Source organism: Oreochromis niloticus, linkage group LG5, assembly GCF_001858045.2.
Source record: "Oreochromis niloticus isolate F11D_XX linkage group LG5, O_niloticus_UMD_NMBU, whole genome shotgun sequence".
Classification (NCBI taxonomy): Eukaryota; Metazoa; Chordata; class Actinopteri; order Cichliformes; family Cichlidae; genus Oreochromis; species Oreochromis niloticus.
The window spans coordinates 17,272,494-17,291,465 of record NC_031970.2 but is presented as its reverse complement, the minus strand read 5'-3'; the positions used below and the strand labels follow the sequence as shown (position 1 = coordinate 17,291,465).

Sequence of the window (18,972 nt, the reverse complement as noted above, 5' to 3'; positions counted from 1 at the left end):
TGTAAAATATCCAACGAAAAACTACTTTGAATTATTTAATCTACAACGCAATAAAGCAAATAAAAAGTGGCAGTAGTAACGAGTATTTACGAGTAAACCTGAAGGCAACACCAAAAATTTGAGGGAAGTGACGACATAGGTTGTCAAGGGACGCTTTAGTTTACGGAAGTTTTTACATTTTGCCGACAGCGGTTGTTATAATTTATCTTTACGGGTTTTTGTGATTGATGTGGATGCTTTAAATGTTTTATTACTGCAGTTCAAGTCTGTAACAAGACAACGTTTAAAAAATACCCTCTGCCCCAGACGGGAACCGACTTTTGGCCTTTTTAAGCGACAAACCCGAGCTCTGTGTGATGCTGTAGCTTTGTACCCGACATGGCAACGTTTCCTCCTCCAGGATCAGTCGTAGTCGCAGACTGGCATCGATATAAAGACAGTAAAGAGTATTTCAGCAAAATCCTCCACAAGAAGAGACGCAGGAACTTTGGTAATGTCAGTTAAATAGATATGGTTCCAAATTACGACAGTTATTTCTTTTTTTCTCCCCCAGAGGACCTTACGCACTCATGTAAAGAAAAAAAAAAGTAAAAGTATTCAGAAATACCACAAATTCTTCTTGCAGCTGATTTATTGCGACTGAGACTACTTAAGGTGCAGCCACTCATCAGACAGATGCAAAACCCTTTGTAGGCAGCGTCTGTGTTCCACTGGAAATCAGCCATAAGTAGCAGCTAGGGAATAAATGTGCATTTCTTATTTCAAACCTCAACATTATAAGGGTTTTTATGAATTACAAACTCCCCATTTGTTGTTGCTTGTGAAGGAGGAAAATCCAGAATAATTTATAAATAGATTAAAACAAACCCACGAGGCTGTAAAATTTGGATCAGAACATATTGGGGACGATATTTTTAGCTGCACCATTTCTCGGTGAACAATCAGCTGTGGCAAATTGGCGGTTTTATGCATACACTGCTGAGTAGGCACCAGTGTGACTGTGTGAAATATGAACTATGGACAGTATGGGTACCTATGAGGACAGAGACAGCCACAAGCCTTAAGGTGGGGCTGGGATTACATCATCTCTGGGCCTCTTCTTGTTTGCAGTGGTGATGGACAGACTGTGGATTATGATGTTTGCAGATTACAAGAAACACTTGGGGTGTGCTAAGAAGACATGGCAGCATTTTAAATCATGGATTTATGACACGCAAGGAGATAAACAGGAGAGAATGATGCCATAGTGGCATCTTTAGTTTACTTTACTAAGATCCCCATTAGCTGCAGCATTGCTATTCTTCCTGGGTCACTTGTGATGGAGATGCCAAAATATGGCCACAAGTAGCACAAGTAGTCGGGGACATGCTCCACCCTCTGGTTTGCTTTGAAAGAACTTCTTGATGTCCAGAGATGACCAAAAGTGCTGGACTTTCCTCCACGGTCACTCACTGGATGTTAATAGGGTGCTTTTAAAGACAAATTCTATTAACCTATATCCTATTCTATTATCCTGACTCAGGTGTGCAGTTTCTTTCAGTGGTCCTTTTAAAATGTGTTTTTCAGGCCTTTTGGAGTCTCCAGTGATGCCTCCACATGTAGCTGTGGACACAGTTCATTATAAGATCTTCATCTCTGGTAAGAGCGGAGTTGGGAAAACTGCTCTTGCTGCACGTCTTGCAGGCATGAATATTCCCAGCATGCACCATGAAACCACAGGTAAGCCATTCACACTGCTGGTGTAAAAACACAGATTTTTAACTAGATTATGTAGAACTAAGTGTGAGCCTCTTTTTAAAAGTAGTTTACAAAGTTTCAAAAAGTTAAGAGGTTGACAATGTCACTAATATTCTCTCTTGTCATCTTTTGTTGCTTAAGGCATTGAGACAACAGTGGTGTATTGGCCAGTGAAGCTAAAAGAAAGCAGCAGAGTGCTTTTCTTCCGTTTTCAGCTGTGGGACTGTGGAGAGAACGCCTTACGCAGATTTGACCATTTGCTTCCAGTATGAATGAGATAAAGCAAAGACTAAAACAATTATTCTAGATGTGGAAAAAAAAATCTGATTCCTGTGTTTTGTGTGATCTCCTTTCTATCTTCCAGTCCTGTAAGGAGCAAGTGGATGCGGTCCTCTTACTATTCTCCTTCACAGACAGGACATCATTCGATGATCTGCCAAATCAGCTCGCCAAATGGTCCGAGCCATCTGTCAGGCGTGTTGTGAAAATGGTGGTTGGCACCAAGTATCCTTTTATCTTCCTTACAAATAGTTGGAAACGGCAATCAGAAGTAATCATCCACTTTTCTATGGGATCATCTGCGGTTCTACAAGACCAGGAGGCGCAACTTTGAAGTGCCAAAAAAACAAAAAAAACCACTAAGACGAGTCTGTGGCACAAACACACTCATTACATAAACATATCCTTAATGTTTTCTTCAGATTCGACCTTTTCATGCACTGTGATGTGGCAGAGAGAGATATAAGGGACTTCCAGGAGACATGGGGTATCCCGGTGCAGCGTACAGGCGGGGAGGTCACAGACGGGCTGGGCGACGTAGCCTCACTCCTCAACTGCCTTGCAGAAAACCTATGGCATCAGGACTGCATTACAGCTGGCTCAGCCAGCCACCATTCTCAGCAGGAGACAGTGACTCTGCTTTAACCAGCCTGGACTGAACCAGAGATGAGGGTGCTCACCTCTGAATGGGGCTCATGTTGAGATGATGATACTACATTACCCTATACTACTTGGCTCCAAATTATGTATTCTAAAAAAGTAATACAAAAAAATAAAAAATCTGAAAAGAAAAAGTTTTGGATTATTAATATCACCTCAAAACATCTTTTGGTGAGAGGATATAAAATGCCAGTATGGCATGGTGAGCATATTAAATATTTTGTCTGATTGTCGTGTTACACACTTGTACTCCAGAAAGTGAATTAGACTATTTTATTATTAATTATAAAGTAAACAGTACACTGCTTAAAAATTAATTGCTATTTTAAAGCAAGTCAGAAACAAAAAAAGCGTCTGTAGCGATGATCTACCTCATCGTGAGGTTAGTGGACATTTGAACACAAAGCACACTGAGTGCATCTTCACCAAGAACAGTGCAAAGTGTAGACTGAACCACTGATGAACCTTAAAGTGAACAAGTTAACATCGTTTCAGTTGTCAGTTACATGTAGCCAAGTTTCATCTTTAAAATCTAAAAGCTGCTGAAAGGTCAGTGTCTTGATGACAGCGCCTTCATCCATGCTTCTTTCTCCGACCTGTAATTTAAAAGAAGGTCATCAGATGGTGAGGGGGACTCCAACAGTGGATGTAAGCACTTACAGTAAGGACTTGCATCCACTCTTGCCTTGTGTCTGTAGCAATTATCATTGCAGTTGGAGGTCCTGTTTGAGTTTTAGAGAGATGTAGCAGGAAGGAGTATGAGGGCAGACCCAGGACTTCAGCCTTCACAGGCTGAACGCTCACGTGTTCTGGGAATTGAGCATGATCCTTCACTTTAAAGCGCTCATCTCTGAAAGGGATGAGGGAAAAAAAAAAAAAAAAAAAAGGTAAGATTAGGAGCACATTTCCAATGTGGATCATAAACATCCTATTTTTTGTTGACTTGCAGCAGCTTGGACTGTACAGAGACTAAATAGTTTGATTGCTAGGATTGCTTGTCAAATACTTTTTCATAGAGACGATCAAAAGGTCATTGAAGAGGTGGAGGTAGACGCCGACGAATGACATTCTTAAGTTATAAGTGCTCTCCTTGTTCAGCTGTTTCAGAGCTCCGTGGTGCACCAGGAAACGCTTGCTTGTGACCAGAGGAACTGACTGGATGGATGAAGGAGACGCACTCTATTACTGCTGCAGGTTAAAGAAGATCAGTATGTAGTCTATTAAGAAATTTGTGTCATCACCTTAACTTTTCCAAAATCCAGCAGCATTTCGAGGCAGACCAGCTCTTCAATCTGTTTCATTTTTCGGACCCCCTTGTCACACTCTGTCACTATCTGGGGTCAGAGTAGTGCAGTTGTAGAAGAATTAGGCAGATTTTTCACTTAAATAAAAAAGCTGTCAATACTGAAGTACAGAAATTCTGTTGCAAGTAAAAACTGCATTCAGATTGGTAAGCAGAAAAAAATCTTTATCATGTTTAAGTATAAAGTAACAGAAAATGGAAAGTGAATCCTTTTCTCGCTCCTGTATTGGCATGAGTGTACAGATTTGAGAAGTATTACCTCATGAACGGCGTCTATTGCTCTTTTGAGGTTTGAAACCGAGTCAGAGTCTGGCTCAGTCAGTTTCAGGATGCTCTGAAATGAAAGAAAACAGAAACTTTAGCTAATGGAGCAAAAATCTATTTAACAGTTCAAATCCCATCAGAAGTTTACCTCCAGCAGAAGCTTAATGCGAGTAATTCTCTGGAATGGAAGGATGAGGAAGGACTTGAGGGTCTTCCTTTGACACACTGGGTCACTCTCGAGTTTCTTCAGGGTATACAGAAAAATTCTGTTGTGCTGCCTTGAAAAGGGAACATTTGACAGAGCTTGCATTGCGGGGTGTTGAGAATGTATTTGTATTCTGAAATACAGCGTACACTTACTGCTTTTCATTGATAAGGGCCTCTTGGTACATCATATTCGTCACATACGGCACATAGAGAGTCTGGAAATGTTTGCAGTGCTGGAGGACGACGTCGCCAACTTGAGAGATCAACACGTTCTCTCCCAGTCGGCTTTCCAAATCCGTAAGAAACCTAAAAAGACACCAGGAGCCCAACTAAGTTAAAACATCAGTACGACCTGCCCATATATACAACAAGGTGCTACGTGTGGAGCTCTCACTTTTCACTGGCCACCATCACGTGTTGAATTTTGGAAAACAAAATGTGATGTTCTGTTTGAGACAGAGTCTGCTTCAGTTCCTGTGACTTATAAAAGTGATTTACGGCCACGCCGAGGCTCCTTAGGTAAGATGCTTCTGAGCCGATGAGCTCGAACATGGTCTTTAGAGGAAGAAAATGAGGTGGTGGGGGGTTACTGGCAGTCACACAAAATTTAGACAGCTTTATCTACAAAGGAGGTACAAGTCAGTGTTTCAAAACACCAACCATGTCAACAAATTCCATGAAAACCAGAAAGAGCAGCTCCTGTTGCCGTACAATTAAATCCTGATATCAGCACAATATTTTTTTAAGCACTCAAATGAACTGAAAGGAATTGCCTAAAAATCCAAAATATACCTATAAGAGGACCTCTTTTTGCAGTTCCCCTCATTTTAATTTCCTGGTAATTTTTCTTAACCATTGCTGTGGATTAATTGAGCCCACTCTGGTTTTCCAGTTTGAGTGGCCTGTTTAAGGTCACTGCAAAGCATCTCAATCTGATTTAAGCCCCGACTTTGACTACGCCACTTCATACCTTTATTTGATGCTTCTTTCTTTCTAATCTAAGTGCACTTGAGCTTCAGGAACTGATGGCTGGACATTCTCCTTCAGGATTTTCTGGGTGAATTCAGAATTCATGAATTTGGAATTATTCCAGAAGATGCCCAAATTAAAAAGTTCAGGTTTTGTCTCATTTTGCCAGAGGATATTTTCCCAAAAGCCTTGAGGATCATCGAAATGTTTTTGGCAAATGTGAGATGAGACTTTGTGTTTTCTGGGGGATCAGCTGTGTTTTTTTGCCTTGGAATTCTTTCATGGATGCCATTTTTGCCCATTTTTTCTTATTGCTGAATCATGAACATTGACCTTTTAGGAGACAATTGAAACCCGCAGTTCTTTAGATGTTCTGGGTTCTTTTGTGGCCTCTTAGAGGAGTTGAAGCGTTCTTGGAGTAATTTTGGTAGGTTGACCACTTCTGGGAAGGTTCACCACTGCTCCAAGTTTTTACCATATATGGATATTGGCTCTCTCTGTGATTTGCTGGAGTCCCATAGCCCTTAGAAGTGGCTTTGTAATCCATTCCAGATGTCGGTTTCTTTAGTTTGTGGCCTGACATGCTGCTTTTTGAGCTCTTTCAGCTTATTTCACTGTAAATCAGTTTTTAAGTAATTTCTCGATTCATCAGGTCTGGCAGTAATAAAGTCTAAGGTGTGGCAATGAAACTGAATTAAGGTTTCCACAAAAAGGGTGGTGAACACAATTCATGATTTCACAAATGGAATTACTTAATCAGTTACTTTTTTACAGGACTGTACATTTGCAGTCAAACATACACTATACAGGTAAAGACTGAAACGCTGCGATTGAACAAACTTGATGCAGGCATATTTAACTTCATTAAAAATCCTAAGAGCGTGAACACTTGTGCTCTGCTTCATGAGTGTGATTATAATGTACCATCCAGTTTAGTTAAATTGAATGCATCATGTCATGTCTACATTAAATTTTTTTAAAATTTTATTTTAACATTTTTGCACACCTCTTGAAGGCGAATCTCTCTGGCTGTCAAGCTGCTGAGTAGACCAGATGCCTTCACCTCATCCAGGTCTTGCCAGAGTGTAAATGGAGTCACCCTAATAGGCTGAGATCGAGGAGTTGCATGACGAGTGCTTCGCTGAGGGCTTTCAGCACGAGGCATCGGTGTCTGCAGGCTTTGCAGATACTTGGGAGTTATCAGTTCAGACAACAAACCGTCTTTGAGTCTGTGTAGATCATCTTTCATTGTCTGCAGACAGTAATCCTGATACAGTGGGCCTGCAGAGCAAAAGGAGAAAACCCCCCCCCCAAAAAAAAACCCACAGCTTTACAAAAATTATGCTTTAAAATTTAAATGTGATGATGATACCCTTAAGAAGAAAGGTTAAACTTACAAATATGAATGTACTTTGACTGGAATCGTTCACTCCGCAATTCCTCCCCAACCGCATTCTCTTCTCTGGATTTATTAAGAAGGCCACATGCAGTTAGCTATAAATATTTTTAAGAGTTAAGAGATCCCCACCTCATCTTACCCTTCTTTGCTTTTATCTGGATCACATTGTGCGGACGAGTTTGAGTTATCTTCCTGAAGTCCAGGTGGCAAGAAGATTTTCAATTTGGGCGCTGCGAAGTGATTGTTTTTCAAATCCCATGTGCGCCTTAAAGCCACCAATCTGAGAGCTGGAGATATATCTGAGGGAAAACTATGATAGGATAAAAGATTTTATAGTTCTGGATAAAAAGACTCACCTGTTTTTTTACTCATTTTAAGTTAAAGAAAATCTCACATGTGGGGCCAGTTCCCCATTGCATCAGTTTAACTTAAGATGATGAAAACTTTAAAGATTTGAACAGGAAACTCATTTTGACTCTATACTTCACTACACTGCATTTGAAATTGAGATGCATTTAGTCATAATGAAGTAGTTTATAGCCTTAAGTTTTTAAAAACCATTGGCATCTTTTAGGGGCTGAGGTCCTTACCTGCAATTCTCAGGCTTGTTTAAAGACCCGCTGCCTCCATCAAGGCCTCCAGTGTGCTCTGCCCTGCTGCTTTCCAGAGAAAAGCCCTGACAGAGCATCTCTCTCCCCTCTGTGGTTGGTGACTGAGACATTAATTACTCAGTAGATGACTTCTAGTGTATGTTTGTAATGGGTTTTCTCACTGTGGGTGTCAGCTGTAGTCTGGAACTGATCTTTTACCAAACCCTGTCCGATGTGGATGGATCCTTCCTGTGTCCCACAGCCAATCAGACTACACAGTTTGAGTTACCTGCAGTCTGAGCGTTTAGCAGCAATCAAAAAAGAACTAGAAGCAGGTGTGTTTCTTTATATGCTCCTTCAGGTTTTTACAACCTATGGAGGCTTGTTTCTGCCACAATAAAAAAACCCAACCCAAAAAACAGCTGTAAGTCAAAAGTTTGAGGTTATTATCTCAAAATTTTAATGTAACTCAAAGTTTCACATTATTTTCTTAGAAGTCTGAGTTAGTAGGTTGAACTTATGGATGTTTTTCAGTGGTGCAAACAAGCTTCCATACACAAGAGCAGTGGGCTATTTTTTTTTTTACATTTTACATTAGTCCAACTCATGGCAACATCATTATTTTGATACCACATATCCTTTAAGATGACTATTTAAAAAATGGCTTATTTAAGATTATGGAGAATACTTTTTTAAATGCAAGATATGAAAGTCATATTTTCTATACTTGACATGTGTTTGAAAAAAAAAATGACTTAAAACCCACACAAGTCTTTACAAATACTAGTTTCATTTTATTTGCAATTTAAAATTCCATACAAGATAAAAGTAAATAATTCAATCTGCCTGAACATTGTGGATAATGTACATGACTCAAATAAAGCCATTAAAAGTCCCGATAGATGGCATACTGATGAAATGTCTTACATTTTTTTTATTTATTTTTTAATTTTTTAAACAGATTATAAAATAAAATATGGATGTTTGAACTCATGATCACACACTACGAAGAACTTACACAAAATAAAAGACTTCCTGAATGGGAGCTACAAACAGATTTGTAATCTAGACATGGCAAAGCGTTGAAAAATGTGGATACATACAGTACAAGATACCTTCTGTAAATAACATACTGAATCAATCAATCCCATTTATGATCGTACTTCGGCGAACCCACTTGTTATTTTATAGTGATGATAACATTGACATGTTGGGTTTCCCTCGTCAATGGAAATTGTAAACTTGATCAAAAATGATCAACCCTCCTTAACTGCAAAAGTTCTTCCATCATTGGGTTGTTGCATTAGGTTTTATTCAAAAAAAAAAAAAAAAAAAAATCATTAAAATATCCACATTTGTGCTGAACAATCTCAAGCTCACCAAACAAAAGTTACTGTGGTATGAGTAGCAGGTAATGCTACTCCACTCTGAGATTGTTTTCTTTTATTGATGATTAACAAATTAGACAAGAGAAGTTTTATGACATGTCAAAGAGGGGGAATTACAATAACGTTTAATGGTTCAGTAATCAATAATGGGCATTTAATAATATATCAATGCTGGACGATGAAACGAGAAGAAAATCATTCTATGTTACCAAATCTCTAAAAACCAATGAAGTGGGTGAGGACCCAAAACATCTGCATGCAAACACACCTCACATTTCTTTTTAGCCAGAAAAGTATCAGCAGTTGTCCTGTTCCTTCTCGGATAGTCTGTACGACAAACCAAGAGACAGCATTTCCCTGTGGCTTTTACGTGGTCCCTGCTAAAAAGGGGGACTGACACATCTGGATTGGTAACAAGGTTCCAAATAAGACAGATGCTAATTTGGGAGGCCAGGGACTCACGTGATTGGTTTTGAGTCTAGGTGGGCACAGTGATACTGCGGGCTAGAAGTGCCAGCAGAGCTAGCTCCACAACCCCATGGGCTTGTTCCAGTGCCTCTGCAGCCTCCCTGGCAGAAAAGCCTGCTGCCTGGATTCTCTGGATGTGCTCGGCTGGAAACTGTTCTATAAAGGGATGTGGAGGAGGGAGAGGAGAGGCTGGAGATGAAGGCTGGGGAGTCTGAGCCAGAGGAGGAACTGAGGAGGACAAGGTGCTTGAAACTTCCTCCGGTGAGTCCGCTGCCATTGACATAGGGCTGAGGAAAGTGTGCTCAGTTTGGAGGCCTAGGGTGTCTGGGGTATTGGTGCCAGAGGCTTGTCCATCTGCGACCCCTCTCCCATGCTGCCCCTCAGGAGGCTCCCTGAACTCCAGATCCTCGGGGGGATCAAGAGGAACCTCTGGCTCAGACTGAGAAAAGCTGATGTTACTCACCTCATCTTGCCCACATCTGTCTGCCCTCCTCTCCTCATAGCTATGTGGACACTCTAGTGGTCCTTGTCCAATCACAGCCTCTGCTGTATCACCGCCCAGATGTTCATCCTGGCCAGAGTGGTGGGGCTCAAGACACTTAGATGGTTCCCCATCAGACACAGCAGCAGCATAGTTGGCTTTGGCATCGCTTGGTTCTGCACCGGATGTAATGGCAGTAGAGGGGGTAAGCTGGGTATTTTCGGGGATTGAGGTGCACGGCTCGGGGGACGTGTTGTCTGTGTCCTGCCTGAATGGATTTGAAGGAGAGCAGGAGGTGCTGCGATTTTGTGACTGAGCACAGTTGTTGGATACCAGCAGCTCATGGAGCTCCCTAAGGGCAGATGCCAACGAGGGGATGCTTTCAGAGCTGGAGCAGTGCTCTCCATCAGGCTGGTCCCTCTCAGAGCACACCACACTGTCAGAAGCAGTGGGAGACTCCATTTCAATTGAGTCAGGTTCCCTGGGACCGACTTCCGTTGTAACAGCAGTATCACACTCTGTCACCTCCTGCTCCATGGGCTGAATGGGGGAAAGTTCCTCCGAATGGGGAAGCATGGAGCTGTTCTCCACCTCATCTGATTCAGCATCCCCCTTTATGGCTCCAGGCTGTAGCTCTCCCCCTGGATCCTGGGATACGGAGTTCATGTCTGCAGGAGGGGTACACGAACGCACAACATCTGTTGAGGGACTGCTTAGAGGGGGCACCTCGGAGTTGCTATGGAGAGGCAAAGGGTCAGGGTGGATATGGTGAGGTATAGAAGCTCCATCCTCTGCTGGGGATGAAGGCTGAGGAAGCTCCTGGAAGCCAGGTCGATCCTGGCACTGCCCTGGTGCTGAGGTCTGCTGCATGGCGGCAGGGGCAGACTGAGAGCGATCCAGGGTTGGGTTCTGGGGTTGATCAGAGGAGAGGCTTTGGGAAGGGGAGGTGGCTGACGATGTTTGGCCTAAGGTTTTGGGTAATGAAAATGGTTGGGGCTGCGGTGAGGTAGTTTGTCCATCTGCAGTGTCTATCATAAGAGAAAATATGCCTAGGAATTAAACTGTGAACCCCAGTGTGGGATAGTAACTTGAACAATGTCAATTTAATAGCTTTAGAACCAAACACAAATACATAGTTTCTTACCGAAATTTTTCAATGCATTCTATACTAACATACTTTATTCATTATTCATTAATATTAATTATAATGAATACATTTCCTATTCTAATTCAATCAAATATAAATAATCACAATAAATGCATCAGTAAATAGCAACAAAGGTACAACACTGATTACCTGACCCAGCAGCAAAATAACAGCAAAATAAAAAAAACAAATAGCAATGGACTTAGCACTGGCAATGGACTTGTGAATTTTGCAGTACCTGGTTGGTAGGGCCCTCTCCAGCTGTCTCCAAATGCATCAGTGCTGTCCTGCTCAGGGGTTAGGGCACACACCACACACATCATGCAAAGGGACGGAGAAAGTTAGCAGTCACACACAGGGCATGCACCAAACTATCGGCCTTTTCACACACAGATGTGAAAAGTGTCATCCAAAAATAAATAAATAAATTTAAAAATTCTCGGGTCTAGGTCCTGACAAAGAGGTTGCAGCGTACATCCCCGTCACTAAACGTCAATTTAAAGGGTTATTCAGCAGTTAAAACTGTGGGCTGAGTAAACTGTCTCTCCTGACTCAAGTCCATTAATAACCTCCAGTCATTGCTGGGCATCACTGGAAACAACAACAAAGACTTAATGGGCCTCTTGCACAAATAATAATGTGAGTATTAAGGGGAAACTGAAGAGTCCTGTATGGGTGGAAAAGCGCCACTTTCCACTGACAATGTATCTGTGTTGGTAACTTTCTAAAGTAGGAGTGAGCGATGTCAAAAAATGATGTAATTCCAATAAATTAAACTCTTATATTTCAATATTTTCTTAAAAGAACCTGTTTATACATTAGAAAAGTTGCTGGGCAAGAAATGTTGTCATGTAATAATCCACTAACTTACAACACCCTAAAGGAGAAACTTCACTATAGTGATGCCAAAGTATTTATTTGGTGCTGGAATAGCTAAAGATGAACAGTTTAACCTTTTATCACACAACTATCAGACATGTCGCCTGGACTATTGTGAAATTACAAAACAATTCTCATCTTTCAGGAACCATTTAAATTTTCTCTCTAGCTCAACACAGTTAAGGAGTTACTGTACTGTAGGGCTGCCACAAACGATTATTTTGATAGTCGACTAGTCACCGATTATTTTTGCGATTAGTCGACTAATCAGATCATGCATCCATTGGACGTAAAATGTACACCTGAAAATATGTTAAACGTTTATTTTGTGACCCAGAAAGAATAATAATTGTAATATTAAAACTAACTAGCTGCCGCCATTGTTGACAACTGCGCTGGGCCGCGCTATGAATTCTGGAACACAGTTTCTTCTTCTTCGGGGTTTAACGGCAGCTGGCATCCTTGTACATGCAGTGCTGCCATCTTCTGTTTCAGTCCGTTATTACACTCTTAAATACTACTACTTATTCCTGCGTCTTTTGGGATCTTACAAAGCTTCAAACGACGCGTCGACTATTAAATTAGTCGTCGACGATTTTAATAGTCGACGTAATCGTGACTAGTCGACTAATCGTGGCAGCCCTACTGTACTGTAATATCTTCATCTAGATAGAGCCGATTTCTCCGTCTGTGTTCAGACAGGCCTACCTTGTGAATGCTTTGTGCTACTGTGATACACCGAATCAAAGCTCATATTCTCTTCTTTCCAAAACCCTTTGAATTTTGTGTCTAGCTCAAACAGTAAGAGAGTTATGGTAATTTAAAAGAGCGCTTGTAAAACGGGTCTGTTGCTAGACCAACGGCAAGCATTAAAGTGGTTGACAAATTCACACTGTCCACAAAGTGAGACGACAGGGGACCAACAAGCCACCATTAACCATAACTGATGTTTCCCATGCTAACATTTTGTCATAGTGAAGTTAAGTAACTGTACAAATTCAATGGGAGCGATTGCTTTTATTATTAGTTATGTCAACACTGCAGGCATTTTAGGCCATTGTCCACACACCAGCGAAGCACGCTATGTTGCGAAATCCCCATTAAACTGAACTGTCTTTTAATTGATACAGTTTATTACTGGCACTATTTCCTCTAAACCTTTTCTTATATGTATATTAAATGGATTTTATTTCACAATTAGAGGACTCTTTTTAAAACTTTTAGTTAGACACAGATGTTGTTGGAGATTTTAAACAATAACGAGATGATAAGGCAACATTTAATCCTGTTTATGAATCTATTATTTCTTGGTCTGTGATAGATTCTCGTTCATATAAATCCCCACCTACGTTTCTGTTGGCACAACATGTTTTTTTCCGTTTGTCTGCGTAGGAGGTTTCAAGTTCTGTTCTCACACTCCTCATATCCATCTGCACTGGAGTCTACATCATAATCAGACAAATCTTAGTTGTCATATATGAACTCACTATAAGAGGAAGCACTTTCAGGGACATGATTCGCTAAAACTTAATCTGAAGAGGTATTTTTAGATCACAATAGACCCGGTATGGACAGTAAGGATGGTGAACTTTATAAATGGTAAATATATGTATATATAGTTTGAATCATTTTGTTTCATTCATCAGTTTGTTTTGTTTTAAGCCTAAAAAGCTTATTTCTGTTTTAAATGTGCTCTCATTTGCCTGACTGCCTCTTGTCGTCTTATACCGAGGTACATTTAACTTGCTGAGGTGATGACATGAAGTGATCATGTGACTGAGAATTTAGATGACTGCATAAATGGAGTTGAGAGTAAGAAGCTTTAAGTGGCACATGCAAATGTAGTTCCAACTGAGCTGGAAAAAAGCTCAATGAGAAACAGCCTGAAGTGCACACATAAACGGTTTCTTACCGCTTTCCTGTATGGACCTCTGAAGCGCCTCTGCCAGTTCTCTGTCAGCCAGCTCCTCTGGGCGGGCATCTTCACGCCCCTCTGTGCCGTACGCTAGTCGGGCACACTCTGGCAGCTCCGCCTCAGACAGAAAGCGAGTTTCTGTGCCTGTAGTGCCGATCAGGAGGACGCTCTTCTTCAGGTCGATCGAACACTGCAAGAAAAACAGAAATGTATCATCCTAAGCTTTTCTAAACTTTCCACTGTTAATGTCGTTGACTAATCATTTTTGTCAGCGACATTTCTTTTCTGACAAAAATAAGAAGGTAACTAAATAAAAACTGGTGCACGAGGGCAAAAACTCCCATGCTCCCCGTTTCACATGAAAACACCACTGCTCAGATAAAAGGAGCTCACACCTGGTGTCTCTTCAACATATCCAGGCCAAGCAGCATATCCATAGGCTGGTCTTCTAAAATGGAGAAAGAACAAGGAAGGAAGTCTCCCTCTATCTGGACCTGAGCTGGATTTTGATGAACAAAAAAAGGAAGAAAAAAAACGAATCAGCACACTGAAAATGTGATGAAGAGACTTAAATTTGGATGCATTAGAAGGCATAGTAAGGTAGTCAGGCAAACATTTCCTCTCTCTGTGCAAAGGTATTACTAATAACTAAATTGAGGATAACTTTAGAAAGTCAAGTAGATTAATTACATTATAAAACTAGTGCTATTGAGTTATCTCAGTATGAAATTACCATCTGAAAACACTAATTTTAAACCATAAATATGACTGCAGGTAAATCAGTAATTGTTCTGATCTTGGCCATCTCAAAATGCTGTCTGTGACTGTTTTGCATAAAAAGTAAAACTGTTCATACTAGAAACACTTTTGACACAAACCCAAATGAACTCTGCCAATGATCTTCTGCGTGCCCACTCCTTTGGCGATCCCGGCCCAGCGTCTGTCCACCAGTCGCATAATGTTGCAGCGCTCTGCGCATGCTTGGCTCATGATGGTCATCTGGGCTCCTAAAAGTGGAAAAAAAAAAAATCAATGAAGACTAAAACCAAAATGTGTTTAAAGATACCTCATATGTAAACCACAACTACACACCTGTATTTGTCAGCCTATATTGCATGGTTGCAACCCTATTTTCCACACCTAAATCTATCCACACCTATAAAAACCTGAAAGCTGCTATAACAGTCCTGTCTCCGCCCGACAAGACTGCTACCCAGACTGGGTGAGGAGTCTCTACAACAGCACCACGAGACACTTCCTTAATGACTGTGAGAAACAAACAGAATCCCACACACTCTGATAAGTATTAGGCTGGTATTTTGTTTGTTTTCATACAGTCCTGCCTCGAGCCTCCGCCTTTAAGTGGCACATCTCCCTCTGATGCCACAGACAGCGAGGCGTTTGGGGTATTAAAAAGCCTCACCCTCAGAGTATGAAGCAAGATTGACGATACTTTAAAACCAGTAGGATATCATTAAGATTGTTAAAGAATTTATATTTTCTAACTGATGCCTGAAAAACCACCCCCAAAATAATGTGATTTATTCCTTTCAAAGAGAGCAAATTTAAATCATTTGGCATTTTTTTCACATTGGAGAAAAATAAAAACAAAAATCTTTTAATTTTTTTTTTAATGTAATTTTATTGTGCAGCCCCACTACTGTTCGTATCAGGATTTAATGTTCATTACCTGAGTCAACAAAAGCTTTCACAGGGTGGCCATTGACTTTGCAGTTAATGTACAGCATAACCACCTGTCCAAAGCTTTCTGGGGCCTCCTCCATTGCTATGGTCATGTTTTCTTCCACATTGTGCTGCCTGAAATAAATTCAACAGTAAGTGTAAAAGAAAAATCACAAACAATTCATAAATATTAAACCAAAACATGCGAGTGGCAGTTGAAAGTGAAGCTGTGCCTCATAGGATGGGGATTATTATGTGTTGTGAATGTCTCTAAGTGATTAATGTTGAAAGTTTTCAGGTCTTTTCCTACCTGATGTCCTCTTCAATCTTTGCTTGGGCTTCCAAATCAAAAGGATCAGCAGTCAAAAGTCTGATTCTCTCCTGCTCCCTCTTGGCTCGATCCTGCTGTTGCTCCAGCAGCACTTTGGTGAAACGCTCTAAGGAAACACAATTACGCTAACATGGCCGATTCATTGTGAATTAAAAGACGACAAGCACACCCATTACTCTGTTTTAGTTCACCTAAGTCTCCGCTCAGCAGGGCCTCAGCGAGCGGCGGGTTTCTCTCCTTGAGGAGCGATAGCTCGTGTGGATTCGATAAAAGCATCTGTTGAAGTAAGGCGGGGTCGTCCAGCCCCTGAGGAGAGGGCCCGCGAAAGGCCATTGGCGTGGAAGGCTGTGCGGCACGCTGCGGTGGAGCCGGTTGCTGTGGTCGTACGGCACCACGTTGATTGGCTGAAGAAGAGGTGCCTGGGACTGTGATGGAACGAAAGTCAATACGGGGCAGACCTAAATAAAAGAAAGGGTAAAGGGTAGAAGATTAGCGTACTGCATAACGACATTATTATTATGTCACGTCTCTCGTAACTCATCCAACATCAATAAGATTCAGATTAAACATTTCCCTGATTAAAATACATACATAAACGACATTTGTTTATTAGTTTTCATGTGTATCACCTGGGAAGGAGGGCTGAGCCGCTGGTGGCCTTCTGTCAGCTTGCCGGAGAACCACCACGTCTCCATCCTTTACACCGTATGTCCCCAAGGCACGAGTGAGGTCTTTTAGGGGCTGTTCAACATATGTGATCTGTACAAAAATAAAGAACACTAAATAAGATGAAATCAACATGCATAAGATTCACAAGTTCTTGCTCACATTTTATTTGACGCAGAAATGGGTGGTCATACTTGAATAACGTGTAAAGATTTCTCTTGATTCTTATCTGTTTCAATAGCTTATTTTTCTTTTCTTTTGTTTTTTTCCTAGTGCATGCCCATGCTACAGTATTGTTTGGCCTGTCTGTTCTGTTGATAAATTGATATACTCAATTAATTAAATAGTGGTGGCAGATGTTGTTTATAGTGTCAACATGCATACATAAAATTTCTGGTACAATTGTTTTGACAAAATGGGGAAAAATGTTTCAATGGATGAAGTTAGGAATGTTTTTCTATTATGGTAGTATGGCTCTATGAGTATAGCTCAAAACAAATGATGTATGTTTGAAGTCCCTAAAATATTTTGGAGGCATGTCAAAACCACAATTTTGCAGGTACTGATATTTTATTTCCAACTCCTCATATAGAAATCACAAAAAAAACCTCCAAATCAGATAAATAGTCACAAATAATATTATTATTACTACTGCCACTTTTATTTAGCCTGGAAATTCCACTGAAATCTAATCATTTTTAGAATGGAAACCAGAACAAGACAGCAGCTGATTAAATTTTCAATACCAACCACTAAAGCTTAAATGTGAAAACACACATTTTCACCCAACTTCAGTGTGATATTCCCCAGACTAGAGATGGACCGATCTGATATTACGTATCGGTATCGGACATAAAAAAGTGATATCGTGCCATCTCTACCCCAGACACCACAACATGTTTCTGTTGTTTTATCTATTTGTATCCATTGAGCTAACAAGGAACGACCCTATTCCTCATCCTCACTTTCTGTTTCCAGTTTACCCACAAACACTTTGTGCAGACCAAAGTGTGTAAACGAAATGTTATATATATTTTGAAGCCAGCAGAAGAAACTGATTCAGGCCTGAAACAAACACTTATTTTCATTACTATAAATATTACTTCTTAAATTTTATATTATTTTTCACTTTGCATTTAACTGTTTGATCTACAGTCAAGTTTAGAGTCTATTTTTCTTCCAATCTAACATAAAATACGGATGCATCTATTAAATGTGTTTAAAACTTTCTAAATCTGCCAGAATTAAAGGCTCTGGCGAGTAGTTTTACTTTTCGCGTTATTACTGTATACCACTGCTGCACTAACTCTATTATCCCCTTTATAGCGTGCTGAAACCCGAAGCTCGTCACGCAGTAAAATATATGGAAGTTATCAATAGTTTGGGGTTCTTCCTTCAGCCCAGATAACGTTAGCCTTATATCTCGGGCTACCAGGCGTACAAAACTCACTAACCTTCACCCTGAATTAATCTTCTCCAACCATTAATTACCCGGACAACTATTAGCTTCCTTAGTTTGCCAGTGTGCTCACTTTTGCTTAGGTTAAGGCCACACACACTTTAGACGTGGGATACATAATTCTGGAAACATGTCTGTTGTGGATAACAACGCAGGTTTCGTAACACTTCGTCCATCAAAACAGCAAAAGTCCGATTCATGCTAGCAACCCAGCTAGCTAGCTTAGCTGCTAGCTACGTTAGCTCCGTTGCTACATGTAGCACGGGTCTTGCCTGGATTTCCCCTGCTGGGATTCCTGATTCCAGCTCACAAAGTGCTACGAAGTCTCTCAGTTCCAGCTCTGGGGACACATCGAGGGCGAAGGTAGTTTCTGGGCGATCCCTCGGCGCGCAGAAAACGGTGACCAGCATCGCTTTTTTGGGGCAGGATCTGTGGACAAGTCCGCTGCAATAGAATGCGTTTAGTGTGGTGTACTTTCTCACAGGGAACCCCAATTAATTTGTGGATTTCCCCCCTCTTAATTAAGCTGACTTTCTGTAGAAATTGCGTCAAAAGCGAAAGTAGTTACATGAAAAGAGAGTGACTGCTTTGCACTTACTGGTAAGACGCCTGATGTCACAGTTTCTCTTTTAACAAGAGCCAAACAAGTATTGCATCTCATTCAACCCGTTTTCCGGCATGTCGCAATACAGAATTTACGGTCGTGCGTAATTCTTCTTCTTCTTCTGTCGTTTTGACGGCAGCTTGCATCCGCGGTCGTGAGTGGTCTCTGTATTTTTTTTAATGAACTTTATTGGACAAACAATGAGTATACAACACACAGACAGATGAAGAATACAAAAGAACAGAACTTGAACACACAAAACCAGAGGTAAAAAAAAAATAAAAAATGAATACACGCAAAAATTCACACATATATATTGTTTTGAGAGCCTTTTTGTTGGTGGAGTCTGATATTGATTGTATGTACAATCCTACATCCTTAAGAAAATGACAGAAATATGGTGTTTTATTCGTAAACGTGAGTAGTCCCTGTATTACACTGTCTTACAGTGTAAGTGTCCACGGCACTTTTATTTTAACTGTGTTGTTTATTTATTGTAACCTGCACTATTTTTATTTGTAAGAAAAACAACAAATAACACTT

The 18,972-nt window shown here is 40.7% G+C and overlaps 3 protein-coding genes across 5 annotated transcripts; 1 reads left to right on the top strand and 2 right to left on the bottom strand.

Moving 5' to 3' along the window:
• Positions 1 to 127: 127 nt before the first annotated feature.
• cplane2 (ciliogenesis and planar polarity effector 2) lies at positions 128 to 2,810 on the top strand. 2 transcript variants are annotated; one of them, XM_003448392.4, is made up of 5 exons: positions 128 to 490; positions 1,567 to 1,719; positions 1,879 to 2,003; positions 2,102 to 2,241; positions 2,439 to 2,810. In XM_003448392.4, exons 1-5 carry the CDS (start codon positions 379 to 381, stop codon positions 2,659 to 2,661), a joined length of 753 nt encoding a protein of 250 aa, XP_003448440.1. In that variant the 5' UTR covers positions 128 to 378; the 3' UTR covers positions 2,662 to 2,810. The 2 variants fall into 2 exon arrangements, with proteins under 2 accessions (XP_003448440.1, XP_005453570.1); XM_005453513.4 differs by lacking the exon at positions 128 to 490 and adding an exon at positions 929 to 1,065.
• A 124-nt stretch (positions 2,811 to 2,934) lies between these two features.
• On the bottom strand, positions 2,935 to 7,740 carry si:ch73-15b2.5 (rho guanine nucleotide exchange factor 19). Its single transcript, XM_005453514.4, has 12 exons — positions 7,409 to 7,740; positions 6,958 to 7,128; positions 6,817 to 6,881; positions 6,426 to 6,700; positions 4,845 to 5,005; positions 4,604 to 4,756; positions 4,392 to 4,521; positions 4,239 to 4,313; positions 3,918 to 4,010; positions 3,683 to 3,831; positions 3,362 to 3,526; positions 2,935 to 3,272 (listed from the first exon to the last, which is right to left on the bottom strand). The coding sequence occupies exons 1-12, from the start codon at positions 7,537 to 7,539 to the stop codon at positions 3,227 to 3,229; spliced, it is 1,614 nt and encodes a 537-aa protein (XP_005453571.1). The 5' UTR covers positions 7,540 to 7,740; the 3' UTR covers positions 2,935 to 3,226.
• Positions 7,741 to 8,181: 441 nt separating this feature from the next.
• Positions 8,182 to 18,560, bottom strand: ddi2 (DNA-damage inducible protein 2). 2 transcript variants are annotated; one of them, XM_013273268.3, is made up of 10 exons: positions 18,424 to 18,560; positions 18,098 to 18,269; positions 16,330 to 16,459; positions 15,892 to 16,158; positions 15,680 to 15,806; positions 15,377 to 15,504; positions 14,565 to 14,693; positions 14,082 to 14,185; positions 13,684 to 13,876; positions 8,182 to 10,773 (listed from the first exon to the last, which is right to left on the bottom strand). In XM_013273268.3, exons 2-10 carry the CDS (start codon positions 18,233 to 18,235, stop codon positions 9,275 to 9,277), a joined length of 2,715 nt encoding a protein of 904 aa, XP_013128722.1. In that variant the 5' UTR covers positions 18,236 to 18,269; positions 18,424 to 18,560; the 3' UTR covers positions 8,182 to 9,274. The 2 variants fall into 2 exon arrangements, with proteins under 2 accessions (XP_013128722.1, XP_025763008.1); XM_025907223.1 differs by lacking the exon at positions 18,424 to 18,560 and adding an exon at positions 11,131 to 11,179 and having other exon boundaries at positions 10,680 to 10,773; positions 18,098 to 18,235.
• Between the last annotated feature and the right edge of the window lie 412 nt (positions 18,561 to 18,972).